This window comes from Dermacentor albipictus, chromosome 8 (assembly GCF_038994185.2).
Source record: "Dermacentor albipictus isolate Rhodes 1998 colony chromosome 8, USDA_Dalb.pri_finalv2, whole genome shotgun sequence".
Classification (NCBI taxonomy): domain Eukaryota; kingdom Metazoa; phylum Arthropoda; class Arachnida; order Ixodida; family Ixodidae; genus Dermacentor; species Dermacentor albipictus.
In genome coordinates, this window is record NC_091828.1 from 5,047,358 (window position 1) to 5,063,278 (window position 15,921).

A 15,921-nucleotide genomic window follows, 5' to 3' on the forward strand; every position below is an offset into this window, starting at 1 on the left:
AAGCGAGGCAGATGCGTACAAATACTACAAAAAAATCGCAATTCTGCTTACATTGTTTGTTGTGAAGCCATGACATTTTGTTTGATCTAGGCGAATTCTTGTTATTCGTGTCATTAAATAGGCTAAATATTATAACAGAATACGAATATTTGGAAACAATAAATACTATTATTTTCATATTGGCGAAAAAGAATTCAATAAGGAATATTTAAATATTTACGAAATCGAAGTTACATTTTCTGGAATGGTTGCGCGCTGATTGTTTGGAAACAAAACGCTTCATTTACATTATATGTTACTACTAGTGCATTTAAAACTTGTATGTCGCGTCAAATGAGAAGCTCGCGCATCAGAGGCTGAGTAAAAGTTCATAACGTTTGTTGCACAATTAAAAGAGGGTACTGAAACAGAGGAAGAGCGTGACATCAAATGCTCGCACATATATACAGGCTGTCCCTACTATTATGCACTAAGATTTAAATATATGCAAATGCCAGATTATGCCAGATGCCAGATGCGTAGATTATTTTTTGCATCCCTCCTAATTACATAATTAGCCTTCCTTTATCAACATCTCAAATATTATAATTAGATGAAAAGGGCCAATGAGAAAATTGCAGAGCAACATCAAAACTCCCGATACAGCTTTCTGTTGCTCAATACCGTCTGCAGCTTGTGTAAGTTGTACTTAACGCATTTACTGATGCAACACACCTTAAAGCATTAATTTAGTTTAATAATGCACTTGTGCTAAGTGGAACGTCTAAAAGAATGAAGATGTATGCTCCACTTACACGCACGCACGTGCGAGCGTTACGTGCGAGCAATATGAGCGGGAACACGCGAACGCGCGGCAAATAGCCTCGAAACCGAGTTTCAGCGACACGCGGATGGCGCTGTCGAAAGCAGAGAGGAAAGGGGGACTCTCTTCCGCTAACTGTTTGCACTCCCACCGCGCCTGCGTTTGTCGAAAACGGCAGCTTACAGTAGACAGTTTTAGTTACAGGTACGTAGAGGCTTTGCGTACGTAGAGTTTCTATGTGTCAGCAGTGCGCATGCGTACAACGTAGCGGGCGCGCGCGCGTCTCACGGACGTACGTGAGATTCAATTCTTTGCGTGCGTTTCTTGCGCACGTAGACAGCTTCGCGCGGGAGTTCCGCAAGATCACGAACAAACGTTAGCGGGCCGCGCGTGCGCAGACGTCTCGCATCGAAACACGGCGACAGGATTTCATTGGCTAACGCCGTGTTCACATTTCCCGATAGATGGAGCTACGGGGTCCCTCTTGGCCTGCGTCGCGTACGTGTAGCTAAAAGCGTTTCAGACGGCGTGCACGTAAGGTACGTTAGCTTTTCAAGTTTGCGTACGTGAAACCTCTACGTACGTGTAACTAAAACTGTCTAGTATTTCACTGGCCGCCGATAGCCGATAACACTGTTACATGCCCAGTAACTTGCAGCGATTCATTTTTTTTTTTCGTCACACTTTCTTTTTCTTTTCTTTCTTGAGAGAGCGCCGCTCTTAGGCGCCTGTTCCTTGCTTAGCTTAGCTTCGGATGTACCCCCACAGGACCTGATGTATATATTATGGAGCGCATCGTGTCACGCGTTCCGGACAGATAGCCAGACGCACAGATTTCCCAGGGAAGTAGCTCTCAAATGTTTACGCTTCAAAATTGTGTGGCCATTGGCAACTCTACGGTGCACAAAGTTATCAGTAACCGCAATATCAAACAGCTTTATCAATGTGCACTGTTGATGCGAAGTTCCGCACTTTGTATAAAGAGACACATGGTGGGGATTGCCAACAGTTATTAGAACAGCGTCCTCCTTTTCACTTTGTTTCCGACAGGGGCCGCCACGTATCAACCATAGCAGGGTTCGAGGCTAAATGACACGCGCTCCTGTGTTCCCGCTCATATTGCTCACCATAGTAGGTCGTGTGTGGCAGTGCCGCATTTGTAACGGCGTCTACTGTCGCCAACAGCTTCGCTGTACTTCCACGTTCACAGGGTGGAATGGAGGCGGAGGCGAAGTTTTTTCGCTGTAGTATAAACGTGCCATAGTGTACCTTAAATTTAAACTTATCCAGTTTTTCCGAAACTGCTGCGGTGTATAGTAGTGGCATTTTCTTTCCTTCTTACGTAACATGGCTTCTGGCTGAGGCCGGGGCGATTCGAGGACTCCAAGTGACTGCTGAATGTCCTGTCGGACGGTGTCAGCAATAGATGCTACTTCTGGCAGCGCCGAAGGGAACATCCTGCGCAGTTCTTCGCGTACGATGGTTCTAATCGTCTCTCGAAGCTCGTCGGAGCCTAGTGCTTGGATTTCGTTCTTCTGCGAAAGCACGCGGCGGTTGTATCGACGAGTGCGCATTTCCAGCGTCTTCTCAATCGCCGTTGCCTCCGTCAAAAACTCCACTACGGTCTTCGGGGGGTTCTAGGTCAGTCCAGGAAAACGTTCTTGCTCTAGGCCCCGCATCAGGAAGCGGACTTTTTTCTCCGGGGACATTTCCGGGCCGGCATGTGGGAAAAGATGGGTCATCTCTTCCGTCGACACTGCGATGGTTTCGTTGGGCACTCGCCCTTGGGTTTCCAGCATTGCTTGCGCTCGCTTTTTGTGCAAGACGCTCACGCATGTCTGCAAGAAGACTCGGCGAAATAGGTCCCAAGTTGTTAAGATCGTTCCTCGATTCTTGAGCCACGTCTTGGCGGCGTCCTCAAATGAGAAGTATACATGGCGCAAGCTTTTCGTTGCTGTTCCAGTTGTTAAATGTAGCGACCCATTCATACGTTTCTTGCCAGTTTCCGGGTCTTCAAACGATGATACGCGGAAGGTCGGTGGCTCCCTTGGCTGCTGCAGCACGATGGGTGACGCTGGGGCTGCGAATGCGGTTGTTGACTTGGCCAAAATCTTCCCGGTCGTTTCAGGTAGAAGTCCGCGCTCCAGGGGTAGGTCTTGTATCCTGCGGCTTGATCGATAGTACGGGGCGTCGCTGGTAATGTCTTTGTGCGGGGTTAACCGGGGCGTCCGGTACATGAACGCAAAAGCACCTCCACCACATGTCACGTAGTAGTGACGGGCGAAGGACACAGCAGCAATACTGCGAATAATTTGACTAATGTTTTATTGGGCGAACCTGCGCCAAAAAAAGAAAGCTACACTCAAAGCACAACAATAGCGGCGAACGCCATCGGCAATCATCGAAATCTGATTTGCGGGGCAAGCGCCTCGGCTTTTATACGTGAGTCATCGAAGGTACAGTGCTGAGCAGCCTTGTCTAGAGCGCGCCGACGGTGCTCTGCGGAGCAAGTCAGCGCCACCTAACGTTGCGGTCTGGGTTTGAGATATGTGTCCCACGCGCATGCGCGGTAGAAACCGAGGCATGCCTGCTCATCGCTTCCTTGTCCAGCCACCGCCTTGCGAGTTCGTTTCGTGCCGCCAGGGACGCGCTGTCGGCAATTGTGACGCTGTGAGAGCGGCGAGAGCGTCGCCATGCCGCCGTGTTTCACGAGTGTAAAGGCGCGCTCACACTAGCGGGAAAACGCACAACGCAGGACGTTTCCCGCACGCCGCTTCCCGCACAGACCGGTTTTTCTCCCGCAGACAGGCTGCTCTGCCGTCCCGCAGAGCGATGGGTCCTGTACCTATTTTTGCCGTGCCGCTGTCGAGAACAGCCAATGGGGGCCGACCGTGAACCGTGACGTCGGTCCCTGTTCAGTGACCCCGTCGGCGGAGGCAGGAGGCTGCGCGCGTGCTGCGGGACACTCGGCTGTTGCTCGGCGCGCTGTCCTGTGTGTTCCTGCCTCGAGGGTCCTCCCTCAACGCCTCCTCTCTCTACATCCCAAGAACCGCAGCGAGAAAACGCGCGCAGTGTGATCGTCATTCCGAGCAGCTGCGACGCAGCGGCGTCGTTTACGCTGTGCCGCTGCGGGAAGTCTCCCGCTAGTGTGAGCGCGCCTTAAGGAGACGGCCAGGCAAGCAAGCGCGAGTGATAGCAGATCACCGCGCATTTCTGCACAGGCACCACTCGCCGCGGCCATAATGTCTTTCGGCGCGTATCTGCACTGCGTATTTAGCTAAGGTCGACAGCGCATTTCGCGTCTTTTCAGACCGCGGCCAACTCGGCTGCCTCTGGGGTTTTTTATGCCGCTGCAAGTGTAGCGGAGTAAATGACTCCTCTACGATAGTTTGATTGGCGTCTGTAACACTCTAAACTCAAGTTCGGTTTCTCTAGAACTACAAAAAAAAGCACCGGAAGGTGGTTTGAAGAAAGAATGGCACATTTATTTAAATGGTACAAACTGGCGTGGGATACAACCGATAAAATAAACACACACAATCTGAAGTAATTCATGAAAAAGCGAATGAAAAACAAAGTTGCTGGACAGCAATATAATGGGAGAAGAAGATATTTATGAAGTGAAACAGAAAAAAATGGCTGTGGCTTAGGTAAGGTTAAGCCCAGGATGCGAAGCATACTAGCCTTTATTTTAGTTGTTGAACCACTGTTCAGCCTGGTGAACTGCTGTTGCTTGGCTATATTTGGTTCGGCTAGACGAAGAAACAACTCATGCATTACTGCTTCGCCTTCAAGAGTGGAACGCGACAGCGTTCCCGTCGACCCGCCAAGGGGTGTAAGACAATGGGCTGCAGGGCAGCGACTACGCGCCCCGCATTGGACGCGGTGAGCGTCGAGCAAAGCAGCGTTCGGCGCGGCAACGAAATGTGCGCCTGAGCAAGAGACGCACGCCTTAGAAACAGCTCGTTTCTAAAGCAACACCGCATTCACTAGAGGCGCTTTTGTACCGCTTTGAAGCATCGTACTCGTGGCTCAGTGGTAGCGTCTCCGTCCCACACTCCGGAGACCCTGGTTCGATTCCCACCCAGCCCGTCTTGCAAGAATTGAGCCAAAGCCACTTCTCCTCTGTCGTGACGTCACGGTGTCACGTGGTTTCATGGCGACACCGCCGCGCCTGAGGAGCTGGGTTAAGCTCTCGTAATATGCTTCGCATAAAACAAAAATTAAAGATAAACCAATCAACCCGCGAAAACCAATGCAGTACAGGAGAAGGATGAATGTCGACTCGGATATAACATCCATGAAGGGCTCAGGCGGTGGCATTGCTGCAAAAGTTTTAGGAGTAGGCGAATGTGGCAAAGTGATCACTTTCCGGGATCGCTCCACTCAGTATGGTATCGCATCCCCCTGGGCCGCTTTAACACTGACTATTCTGCCCGGTAACGAGTCGTAGAGGGGGTCCGCAAAGTTGGGCACACCTCTCAGGCGATTCCACTCAGCCTCAATAGCTTTCCACAGTTGTTCACCTGTGGCGACACTGAGTCCACTTCTTTTGCTTAGATTTTTTTTTCAGGATTCCCCAGACGTTTTCTATTATATTAAGGTCCGGACTGCGCGCTGGCCAATCTAGGGGCATGATGCCCAGCTCGTCCATGAGGTCTCGCACAGCTTTGGCGGTATGAATGGGTGCTCCATCCTGTTGGAAATGAAACAGTCCATCGGGAAATGGCCCGTCGAGAACGTATGGAAGGAGCACCGTTTCAAGTATCCATGAATAGCTGGACGACTTGATTCTTCCTTCAATTCTGTGTATCGGCCCCAGACCTTGATAAGAAATAGTGCCCCAGACGTGGACTGTTGTTCGGCCGCTTGAACGAATACTCCACACGTAGCGTGGATCCCACCTGCAGTGCGAGAAAAATACCGACATATATTATTGTGCTATCCGGATCAAGTGTTCACAGGCGTGCCTACAGGTGCGAACAGCATACTTTTGCAGCTGACATAAAGAAAGCCGCGAGGAAACTCCTACGGCGAAATTTAGGCAAATTCAGTGAAAGCTAATACCTTACTGATATGATTTTGCATTTCTGTGCTGTTATTATTTTGCTCTTGCCGTCCAAATGGTATCACTCTGTTTATTTTGCAATTTGCTAGAAAGAAGTAATTTCTGAATTTGGGTGCTCCCGCAACGTCAGATTAAGCGGTGACCTCAACGATAAGGTATTTAGCAACAGGATGACATAGAAGGCCACACTCCATGTGAATCAGTTGAAAACATGCGGATCGCACTGATTCCAAGCTGCGCAGGAGACACTTGATATTAACAGAATTTCGCATCTTTATAGACAGACCTTCCTCAAAGAGGTACAGTATTAGAACAAACAGTTCGGATCGCACAAATACAATTTGCTGGACCTGCAACTGTGATAGTTATTTCATCGTTGATGTGTTCAAAGCTGCGGAGAGAAAGACAAAGATCCGCAAGCTACCCCATGTCCATGAGTCCCCGACACTTACCGGCAGTTCTCAGGACGCCACACGCGCCTTTGTTGACCCAAGCGGGTGCAAAAGGATGCCTCGTCACTGAACACCACGGCGCGCCAGTTCGAAGGTGACCAGAATTCTACCACTGAGGCAAACTCCATCCTTTGGGCCACGTGGCTTTGCTGCAAAAGTGTCTTTTGGGCGGCGATGTAGGAATTAATGCCTGCTTCACGCAGGCGCCGTCTTATAGTGGAGTCGCTCACATTATCCAAACCCAGCTCGTCCCGAATTTCCCGTGCACTCAGGAACGGATCCAGGAAAGCTGCCGCCACAATCTGCTGGTCCTCTTCAACCGTCGTCTTCTTGTAGCTTGCTGCACGGAGAGCATCAGCTATTTTATCCTAACGGTTGAAGGCTTGTAAAACGCGGTTAACCGTTGCCATTGGGCGCCCTGTCAACTCGCATATTTTTCGTTGTGACATTGTCTTTCCCATCACCGCTATAGCTCGCCGCTCTTCTGGTGTCAAACGGGGTGCCATTTGGAATGCAAGGTTTGTTCAGCGGAGGTAGACTTTATACTTCGCCAACTGGACCGATACTTGGCATTCTTCTTCTCATTGGCCAGTCCGGCTTTCGGTCGACAGTTTTACGTGCCGTGCCGCGGGCAAGCTTTATCATCACAAAGTTCGTCAATGCGAAAAACATCCAAGATATGATAACGAAAAGCGTGTCGGCACATAGCAACCATGCTTGTAAAATGGATTGCTAGGATAAGAAATGATCGAGTGGGTTCATATGTCGCTTTTTTTTTTCACGCCAAAAGAACTTAGTTTCATTCCAGCTCGGCATTCAACAGCTTTTGTCTGCCCTCTTAGCATTGCTTCCTACATACTTGCAGAGTTCTGTGGAGGTGTTGCCGTGTCAAGACACGACCCGTAGGAAACTCAAAGCTGCCGTCAAAATGATTTCTACTACTAGATCAGAGCTCCAAAATATTGTCGCATACAGGGCTGCTGCCTCGCTTTCTGCCAAAGACCGCTTCCCGTGTTATCTCTGTTTGTAGTTGGATGGAGCATCTAACCACATCGCTAAGGTGGCTATAGCAATCCACGATGGACGAGATTGGCCTGTCTTCAGTCTTCACGTATACTTATACCCCTGGGGTGGGAATGGTGAAACAACAAGGAGGTTATGGTCCGAAGTAACACACGGGCTACAAATTATGCAGTACCGAAAGTTTGTCTATTAATTTAGGTCACCTGGGGGTTCTTTATATGTGGCGATACCTCACAGCACTATGGCGTTTTTGTATATCACATCCATTTAAATACAACCTCCACGCCTATGATCAAACTTGCGGCCCTGTAATCAGCAGCGGAACGTTAAAGCCTCTGAGCCGCCGCGACGGCTTCACCGCAGAAGATTTCTGGCAAGCAAGTGCAGACGACTGGAAATATCCTGCGGGACGTGTCAAACTGTCGACCCGATATGCAGCTTCGCACTGCACAGAATAGCTAGTATAGAGCAAGCGAGAATGCCCTGTCCATCTTTAAGTCGAGTGATCTGACATTTAGGCGCTTAGAAATACAATGGTTCTGAAACAAATCCAGCTCTCAACTGTGTCATAATGATCTTGTCCCGCTTTATATTTTCCCATCCACGTTGTTTCTCAATCATTCATCCGGAATTTTTTTTCATCTGTTTTCGTTCGTCGGTATCGCAAGTGCTTGTATCATTTAAATAAATGTGTGTTCTTTCTTGAGATCACCTCTCGTCTTTTATTTTTGTTTTACCGTTTCCGAGAAAGAGCACTTCAATATCGAGCCTTACACGTTAAGTGACGCCACTGAAACGATATTGAATGAGCTATTTTTCTACACTCGTAGCGACATAAACTGCTGCACCCATGAGCACTCCGCGTCGAGGAAGCCAAATTCTCAGATCTGTATGAATGCCAAATGCGGTGTCACTTGTAGCTAGCTGATAACACATCGCGAAGACACGCCATCACACAATATGCCTGCAACGCATGGTGCGTGGTGGTAACGCTCAAACCCTATATATACTGTATACGGAAAAGACGAAAATAGACACCACACAACCATATAGGCCCAATTCTCGCACTCTTAGCCTGGTCTGCGCCTGAAACGCGCGATCACCCGCTATCACTTGGACTTGCTTCAGAAACGTGCGATCACCCGGTATCACTTGCACTTGCTTGCCTAGCCGCCCCGTGATTCGCGCGAAACACGGAGGAAGGAAACTAAGGAGAGGCCCTACCCCCTCCGCGCGCTATACGTCATTTCCGTGTGGCGGAAATGACGTATGGGTTCTCATTTTTTTGCTGCTTTTTTATTTTTTTGCTGCATGGCCACGCCTTTTGGGCCACAATGGCGGCGTTGTTCTGATTTTTTGAGCGCTCACACTTGTTGCTCTGGTAGGTTTCGTGCCGTGGCAAAGGCGCTGTGTGGGCGGGTTTGCGTTAGTCACCGTGTCTTGTTGCGCTGTGTTACCTGCACCGTGCTCTGCCGGATGTTGCGCAAGCGCGCGCGCTCCGCGCGCGAAACCACGCGCAGCGCGGCGTGGTTTCGCGAAAGATATAAACAAGAGAGGAGGGTGGCACAAAAGGCGGAGCATCGCCATGAGCAACGCCAACTTCCGGCTTCACTTTTGCTTCACAAAGAGTGACGTCAGGGCCTCTCCTTAGTTTCCTTTACAGTGAACTAGAATACATTATAGTGACACGACCGGAATGGCGCGCCTGCTTTTCCCGCGGCCCGTTAGGCTCTGGAAAGCCGCTAGAGGCGCTGCCGCTCTCTTTCATATTGCGGCGCGGACGGCTGGGCTTGCGTGGGGCACGGATAGGCATTCGTCAGCCTGCCTCTCCTGCGTTTCGCAAGACTGTTGAGAGTGGTGTGCATACGGTTGGCCTTGTGCTTCGTGCGAAGGGCCTTCTCGTGCGGACCGTGTGCCCTGTGCGTCTTCGCCGCGTGCAGCCCCCGGCATGGCGAAGAGGCGGACGGATTCACACTGCTTCGCTCCGGGCTGCCGCACGGGCTACCCAAGTGGACCCAAAGCGTCGTTGTTTGCGGCACCAAAAGACGATGAACTCCGCAAAAAGTGGGAGCGCAACCTTCACGGGAAGGATAAAGCTCTCACCGTAGACCAGCTCTCACCGGAGACCAGCGCCCGCCTGCAGACGCTGGTCTCCAAGCAAGTCCAAGCACTAAGCAACAACTTGTTGACAAACTGCTTTACTCGGGAAACTTGATTGTAGCAGAAGACCTGCTTTGGACAATGCCCCAGACCATTCATCCTGTGTAGTTACTTCCAGTGACAACAGGCTTATTTTCTACAATGCCGGGTATGTTGCCCGAAAGTGCATCGTGAAATCAGGGTGTGAGGCATGCCTCACTCGTCTCTTGATGACTAAAGAGGCTGCAGAATGCTTGAACTTGGCTTCATTCACACGAATGAGAGATAATAGGGGCCTCCTCTACCCATCAAGTGTGCTTTATACGTTTGTTGTAAATTTGGAGAATGCCTTTACTGAATGCTTTAGTCTTTTGGAATTACATTCTGACAGTGTACTTGATGCTCTGGACCACATCAAGCGAAAGCAGAAGATTCAGCTTGGATGTCAAGATCATTGTGATCAAGTTGCAGCTGAGGTTACAGCATTTTATATCACAACACGCCTACAATTTTTCACAAAGGGCCTAAACCAGGCTAGCATCAAAAGGCGTGAAGGGGCGAAGCACCTTAAATTGAGCAGGTGCTAAACATTACTCGGTGCTCTTTGAATAAATCATACTTCAGCCCTGCCTTTATCGCTTTGATTTCTTCAGCATGCAGCTGCCTACCACGTGTAGAGCGTTGCGTTTATGCTGAACTGCATGCGAAAAATTTACTGGGCGATCAAGAATTTATCTGGAGGGTGAAGGTGGGCGTAAGTGAGTCGAGGGTGGGCAACCCACTAGCTAGGGTCTCCGGACCACCCTTGGAGCAGCTCAACACTGAATGAATTTGCGTGCCATTAAGAGTGTTGAGAAACTGCCCATCAAGAATGTTTGCTGCTTTTCGCTACGACGTCGTTACAAGGACGAAGATGTAAGTTTCGCAAAATCGATCATTCATTGCCCGATCATGTCTGTGGACAGCTTGTATTAGTTCAGCACAGTGTAATTGTGTCCAATTCGCACAAATGTGGAAAGGCGATCGAATGAAAATATTTCTACCCGCAGCCGGCGATTAATATCGCCGATGCGGGTATATATTCACTGTACTAGAATATATTCTAGTACAGTGAGTACAAGTGAGTACAAGTTGTACAGTGAGTACAAGCCCGAACATCGCGTTCCGCATTTTCAACCGAGTACAAGGCAATCGCCGGCTGCGGGTAGAAAAATTTTCATTCGATCGCCTTTCCACATTTGTGCGAATTGGACACAATTACACTGTGCTGAACTAATACAAGCTGTCCACAGACATGATCGGGCAATGAATGATCGATTTTGCGAAACTTACATCTTCGTCCTTGAAACGACGTCGTAGCGAAAAGCAGCAAACATTCTTGATGGGCAGTTTCTCAACACTCTTAATGGCACGCAAATTCATTCAGTGTTGAGCTGCTCCAAGGGTGGTCCGGAGACCCTAGCTAGTGGGTTGCCCACCCTCGACTCACTTACGCCCACCTTCACCCTCCAGATAAATTCTTGATCGCCCAGTAAATTTTTCGCATGCAGTTCAGCATAAACGCAACGCTCTACACGTGGTAGGCAGCTGCATGCTGAAGAAATCAAAGCGATAAAGGCAGGGCTGAAGTATGATTTATTCAAAGAGCACCGAGTAATGTTTAGCACCTGCTCAATTTAAGGTGCTTCGCCCCTTCACGCCTTTTGATGCTAGCCTGGTTTAGGCCCTTTGTGAAAAAATGTAGGCGTGTTGTGATATAAAATGCTGTAACCTCAGCTGCAACTTGATCACAATGATCTTGACATCCAAGCTGAATCTTCTGCTTTCGCTTGATGTGGTCCAGAGCATCAAGTACACTGTCAGAATGTAATTCCAAAAGACTAAAGCATTCAGTAAAGGCATTCTCCAAATTTACAACAAACGTATAAAGCACACTTGATGGGTAGAGGAGGCCCCTATTATCTCTCATTCGTGTGAATGAAGCCAAGTTCAAGCATTCTGCAGCCTCTTTAGTCATCAAGAGACGAGTGAGGCATGCCTCACACCCTGATTTCACGATGCACTTTCGGGCAACATACCCGGCAATGTAGAAAATAAGCCTGTTGTCACTGGAAGTAACTACACAGGATGAATGGTCTGGGGCATTGTCCAAAGCAGGTCTTCTGCTACAATCAAGTTTCCCGAGTAAAGCAGTTTGTCAACAAGTTGTTGCTTAGTGCTTGGACTTGCTTGGAGACCAGCGTCTGCAGGCGGGCGCTGGTCTCCGGTGAGAGCTGGTCTACGGTGAGAGCTTTATCCTTCCCGTGAAGGTTGCGCTCCCACTTTTTGCGGAGTTCATCGTCTTTTGGTGCCGCAAACAACGACGCTTTGGGTCCACTTGGGTAGCCCGTGCGGCAGCCCGGAGCGAAGCAGTGTGAATCCGTCCGCCTCTTCGCCATGCCGGGGGCTGCACGCGGCGAAGACGCACAGGGCACACGGTCCGCACGAGAAGGCCCTTCGCACGAAACACAAGGCCAACCGTATGCACACCACTCTCAACAGTCTTGCGAAACGCAGGAGAGGCAGGCTGACGAATGCCTATCCGTGCCCCACGCAAGCCCAGCCGTCCGCGCCGCAATATGAAAGAGAGCGGCAGCGCCTCTAGCGGCTTTCCAGAGCCTAACGGGCCGCGGGAAAAGCAGGCGCGCCATTCCGGTCGTGTCACTATAATGTATTCTAGTTCACTGTAATTCTAGTTCACTGTAGTTTCCTTCCTCCGTGGCGCGAAACGAGTTGGTTTTCCGGCCGCTGTTACGTATCATTCAGCGCGGCTCTGGCGGACTGAAGCACAAGCAATGAGGCCGAGAACCCACGAGCAGGCAACGCTTTATTTTGGCCGCGCATGCGCACGAGACGCATAGCTCAAACCCAGAGCGTAACGTTAGGGGGCGCTGACTTGCTCCGCAGAGCACCGTCGCCGCGCTCTAGACAAGGCTGCTCACCACTGTACCAAAATAATCACTCGTACCCGCGTCTCTTCCAGAAAGCACCATGCAATTCGCGTCACTCCTGCAGTCAGATTATACAAGGGTCGTTGACAACAGCCAGCGGATAGAACCATCAATAACATTCCAGAAACTTCCGATACATGCAGGCGCGTCCTGCGCTGAGCAATAACGTTTAACCTTTGTTAGCCGATGACAAAGTGGTCGCCTGAGAAAGTCGAACAAGTAAACTAGTCAGTATGCGCGCTCTGAAAGATCTCTCGGCATGGCGTGCAAGACAGTGACAGCAGCAGAACCAGCAGCAGTCGAGAAGTCGAAGGAACGCTTAGCTTTAAAAGCGGACGCTGCTCTTCCAGTTGCTCACTGTCGCCATTCACCTTCTCTTCAGCTTGCGTTCTTGCACGAGCGCTCTCCTCAAATTCCGTGCCCCGGCCCACGTCTATCTTGCAGAGTGCGGCGTGCCGACGTGCGTGGAAATCATTCATCATTTTGTATTACGCGCATGCTTGAAAAGCGCGCAGTTTTGCACGAAGGACGAACCATATATTGCAATAGCAAAGTAGTGGACAGCTCTACGAAGTACGCATAGTAGTTCTATCGGCCATATAAACATAGGCACACTAACTAAACTAACAAGCATGGTGTCACGCGCGCACAAGCAAACATGAACACATTGACTCGATGACCGCGTACACTTGCTGTCAAAAAGCTGGCGTGAGGACACGTGGCAGCAGCAGCGATCGAAGGGGCTTTCGTGCTGTCTATCGTTTAAACGAAAAGCCGGCGCCGAGAACAAACAGCAGGAACAAACCTACGAGCCGCCGACGCGCCGCGACTCTGCCCCCGGCGCAGATCGCTCACAAGATACGGCCGGGCGCCCGCGTGCAGGCGATATATGTCTTATTTAGTTGTAGCGCAAGCTGAACAAGGGCAACAAGAAGGCACATCTGACGCACACAGCACTAACTTTCACCAACAGATTTATTTTCCGGTCTCGTCGCTATGTGTTCACCCTAGAAACATCATGCAGCACGTATAAAATTTCCTTAAATATGAACCAAAAAATAAAGAAATAATAAACTGGGAACCACACGTCAGCAGCTTTTTTACTCTCATGTTCACACACATGGGCACGTTCAGCGCGAACGAATATAATTGAGCTCTTTTGAGTATAATAAACTGGAAGGTTTACTGGCGCATGCGTCGACGAATATTAATATGTGTCTAGCTTCTATTATCAAGCGCCTTATCTCACACCTGCTTCCACTCATGATGACTGTTTCTTTAAATCTAGGTTTGCATTTGCGTCTCTGGCAATGGATGGCAAGAAAGCCGTCAGCGGCCAAGTTGTTTACTTTGTTATGTTCTCGTAGCTTGTCATTTATGCATCTGCCTGTTTGACCAATGTAGGATCGCCCACACCCGAGAGGAATGCGGTATACCACACCCATGATGCAATCAATGAACTTGTTTTTCTGTTCCCTTACACATGCGGTACGAGCGATTGTTTCTGGCCTTGTGTTTCTACACAAGCTGACCAATTTATTAGGCGCCAAATATACAACGTTTTTGATACCACACCTTCCAGCAACCTTCTTTAATCTATGGGAGAACCCGTCTATGTAGGGGATGACAGCAACCTTTCTTCTGTTTATGCCAGTGCTTGTACCATGCACCTGCTCCGAACTGCTTTCCGGTGACTTCTTAAGCACTCCTTCTGCGACTGACACGACCACGTGGCTCGGGTAATCAGCGCAGCTTAAACGCGAGGCTTGCCGTCCGAAGCTATCGTGCATTAGGTGCTGGCATGATTTCTTCAGTGCTTCCGTGAAACACATCTTCGCGATTCCCCTCTTCGCGAGCTTCGTACGCGCGGAATGAAATGGTAAAAGTGGCTTACTTGCCCTAAGTTCGTCACACTAGCAGGTTTTGTTATCGGTCAGCCCAAACTTGATGTCAAGAAGTCAAATCCTTCCGTCACATGCCATTTCAAAGGTGACTTCTAGTGGCTTAAGACAGTCACGAATAGCGGTAAAAACGGGAGCACATTTATTAGTAAAACGAGGTGGTGTACAGTCAATAGGAACTAAAAAGTGATCCACATATCTAGAAACGTTTACAGCCTTAGATATGCCGTACCAAGAAGCCCCTGTAGCTATCCTCCTCGGCGATGTATGTGCAGCCGAAGGCAACACCCCCTTCGCCCCCAGTGCCTCGCAGCGTTGGATGCCTCGCGCACGACGGGAGACGGCGCGCTCATTTCCCGCTTTCGGACTTCTCGAGCGGGCGAGGCGGAGCCGTCATCGTTGGCTTCCCTCGCACGCCTTTACTCGTGCATACAGCGTAGGGCGCGCGGCGACGCTGTTTTCGTCATTGGACCGCACAGTGACGCCGACGGCGCAAATGCGCTCGGAATGGCTACATAATTGCTATCGCAAAGAAAACATTGGAGGTGGGCGACGTATATTGTGTCGTCTGTACGGCTCGAAGGGGTTGTCTCACCCTCCGGTCATGCCGCTGCAGTCTCCTGGGATGGAGGCGTCCGAGCCGTCGATGTTCACCGACGGCACCACGTGCAGCCGGGCGTTGTTCAGCAGCCAGTGCACGTCGGGGTCAGACTGTGCGTGCCCCACCATGTACTCGACCAGGTGCATGACGACCTCACGTGTCATCACCTGCCAGGCACGACACTACTCTCTGAGCCGGCCGCTCGCACGGTAAGAAATTTAAAAAGGAAAGAAAGAAAACATTATCGCCAACTACATACTAACAACAGTTCACGCCCGTTGGGGCGTACCTTTGTCCAAGAACTATGTTCGTCATGTGTCTCGCTTGCGTTTCTCTTATTCAAAACTGTGCGCTCTGCGCTTTCCCGTCCAGAATTGATATTGCTCTGATAGCGTACATGCCGTTCGCAACCCGCAAGTCCTTTTACCTATCGGTAATTAAAGACACGCAAGATGACACGCCTCAAAGAGTATAAGCTCTCTTCACAGTGTACTGGGTCTCCAGCCCAAACGCGACGGCGACTTCCCAGGCGAGACTGTTTAAGCTAGCATTCCTTCACAAGCTCCCTGCTAATGATTGCTTCTTTGCTTTCGCATGTTATCTCTGTTACCACGCTTCCACTTAAGCTGGAAGCACGCACTCAAAACCAGATGTCGCAGATGAAGTACACTGCATGATGCAAGTACCCTGCATGCACAATGCAAGTACACGGCACTGCATTGCAATCACGTATACGAGATACATGAAGAGCGTTCGCGAATTGTCGCAGACACCGCCTGTTCTCCCTGTACGCGTGATTGCGTCCTGTGAGCGAATTGTTAAGTGGCTCGTGATCTGGTTAATTGAGTGCTTGTTCTCGCCACTAGTGTCCCCTGGAATGAAATGCTGCATTTTTGTCCCAACTTCCTATTCAATTGGCTGAACATGCTTCATGCCGAGAAGCTC

The 15,921-nt window shown here is 49.9% G+C and overlaps 1 protein-coding gene across 3 annotated transcripts in view; it reads right to left on the bottom strand.

Moving 5' to 3' along the window:
* Positions 1–15,921, bottom strand: part of LOC135910434 (carboxypeptidase M-like) — a 314,184-nt gene that overhangs the window by 171,505 nt on the left and 126,758 nt on the right. For all 3 annotated transcript variants that reach the window (XM_065442471.1, XM_065442470.1, XM_065442469.1), the window contains exon 4: positions 14,971–15,143. In XM_065442471.1, coding sequence (XP_065298543.1) covers positions 14,971–15,143 — 173 coding nt within the window. The remainder of the gene's footprint in view (positions 1–14,970; positions 15,144–15,921) is intronic.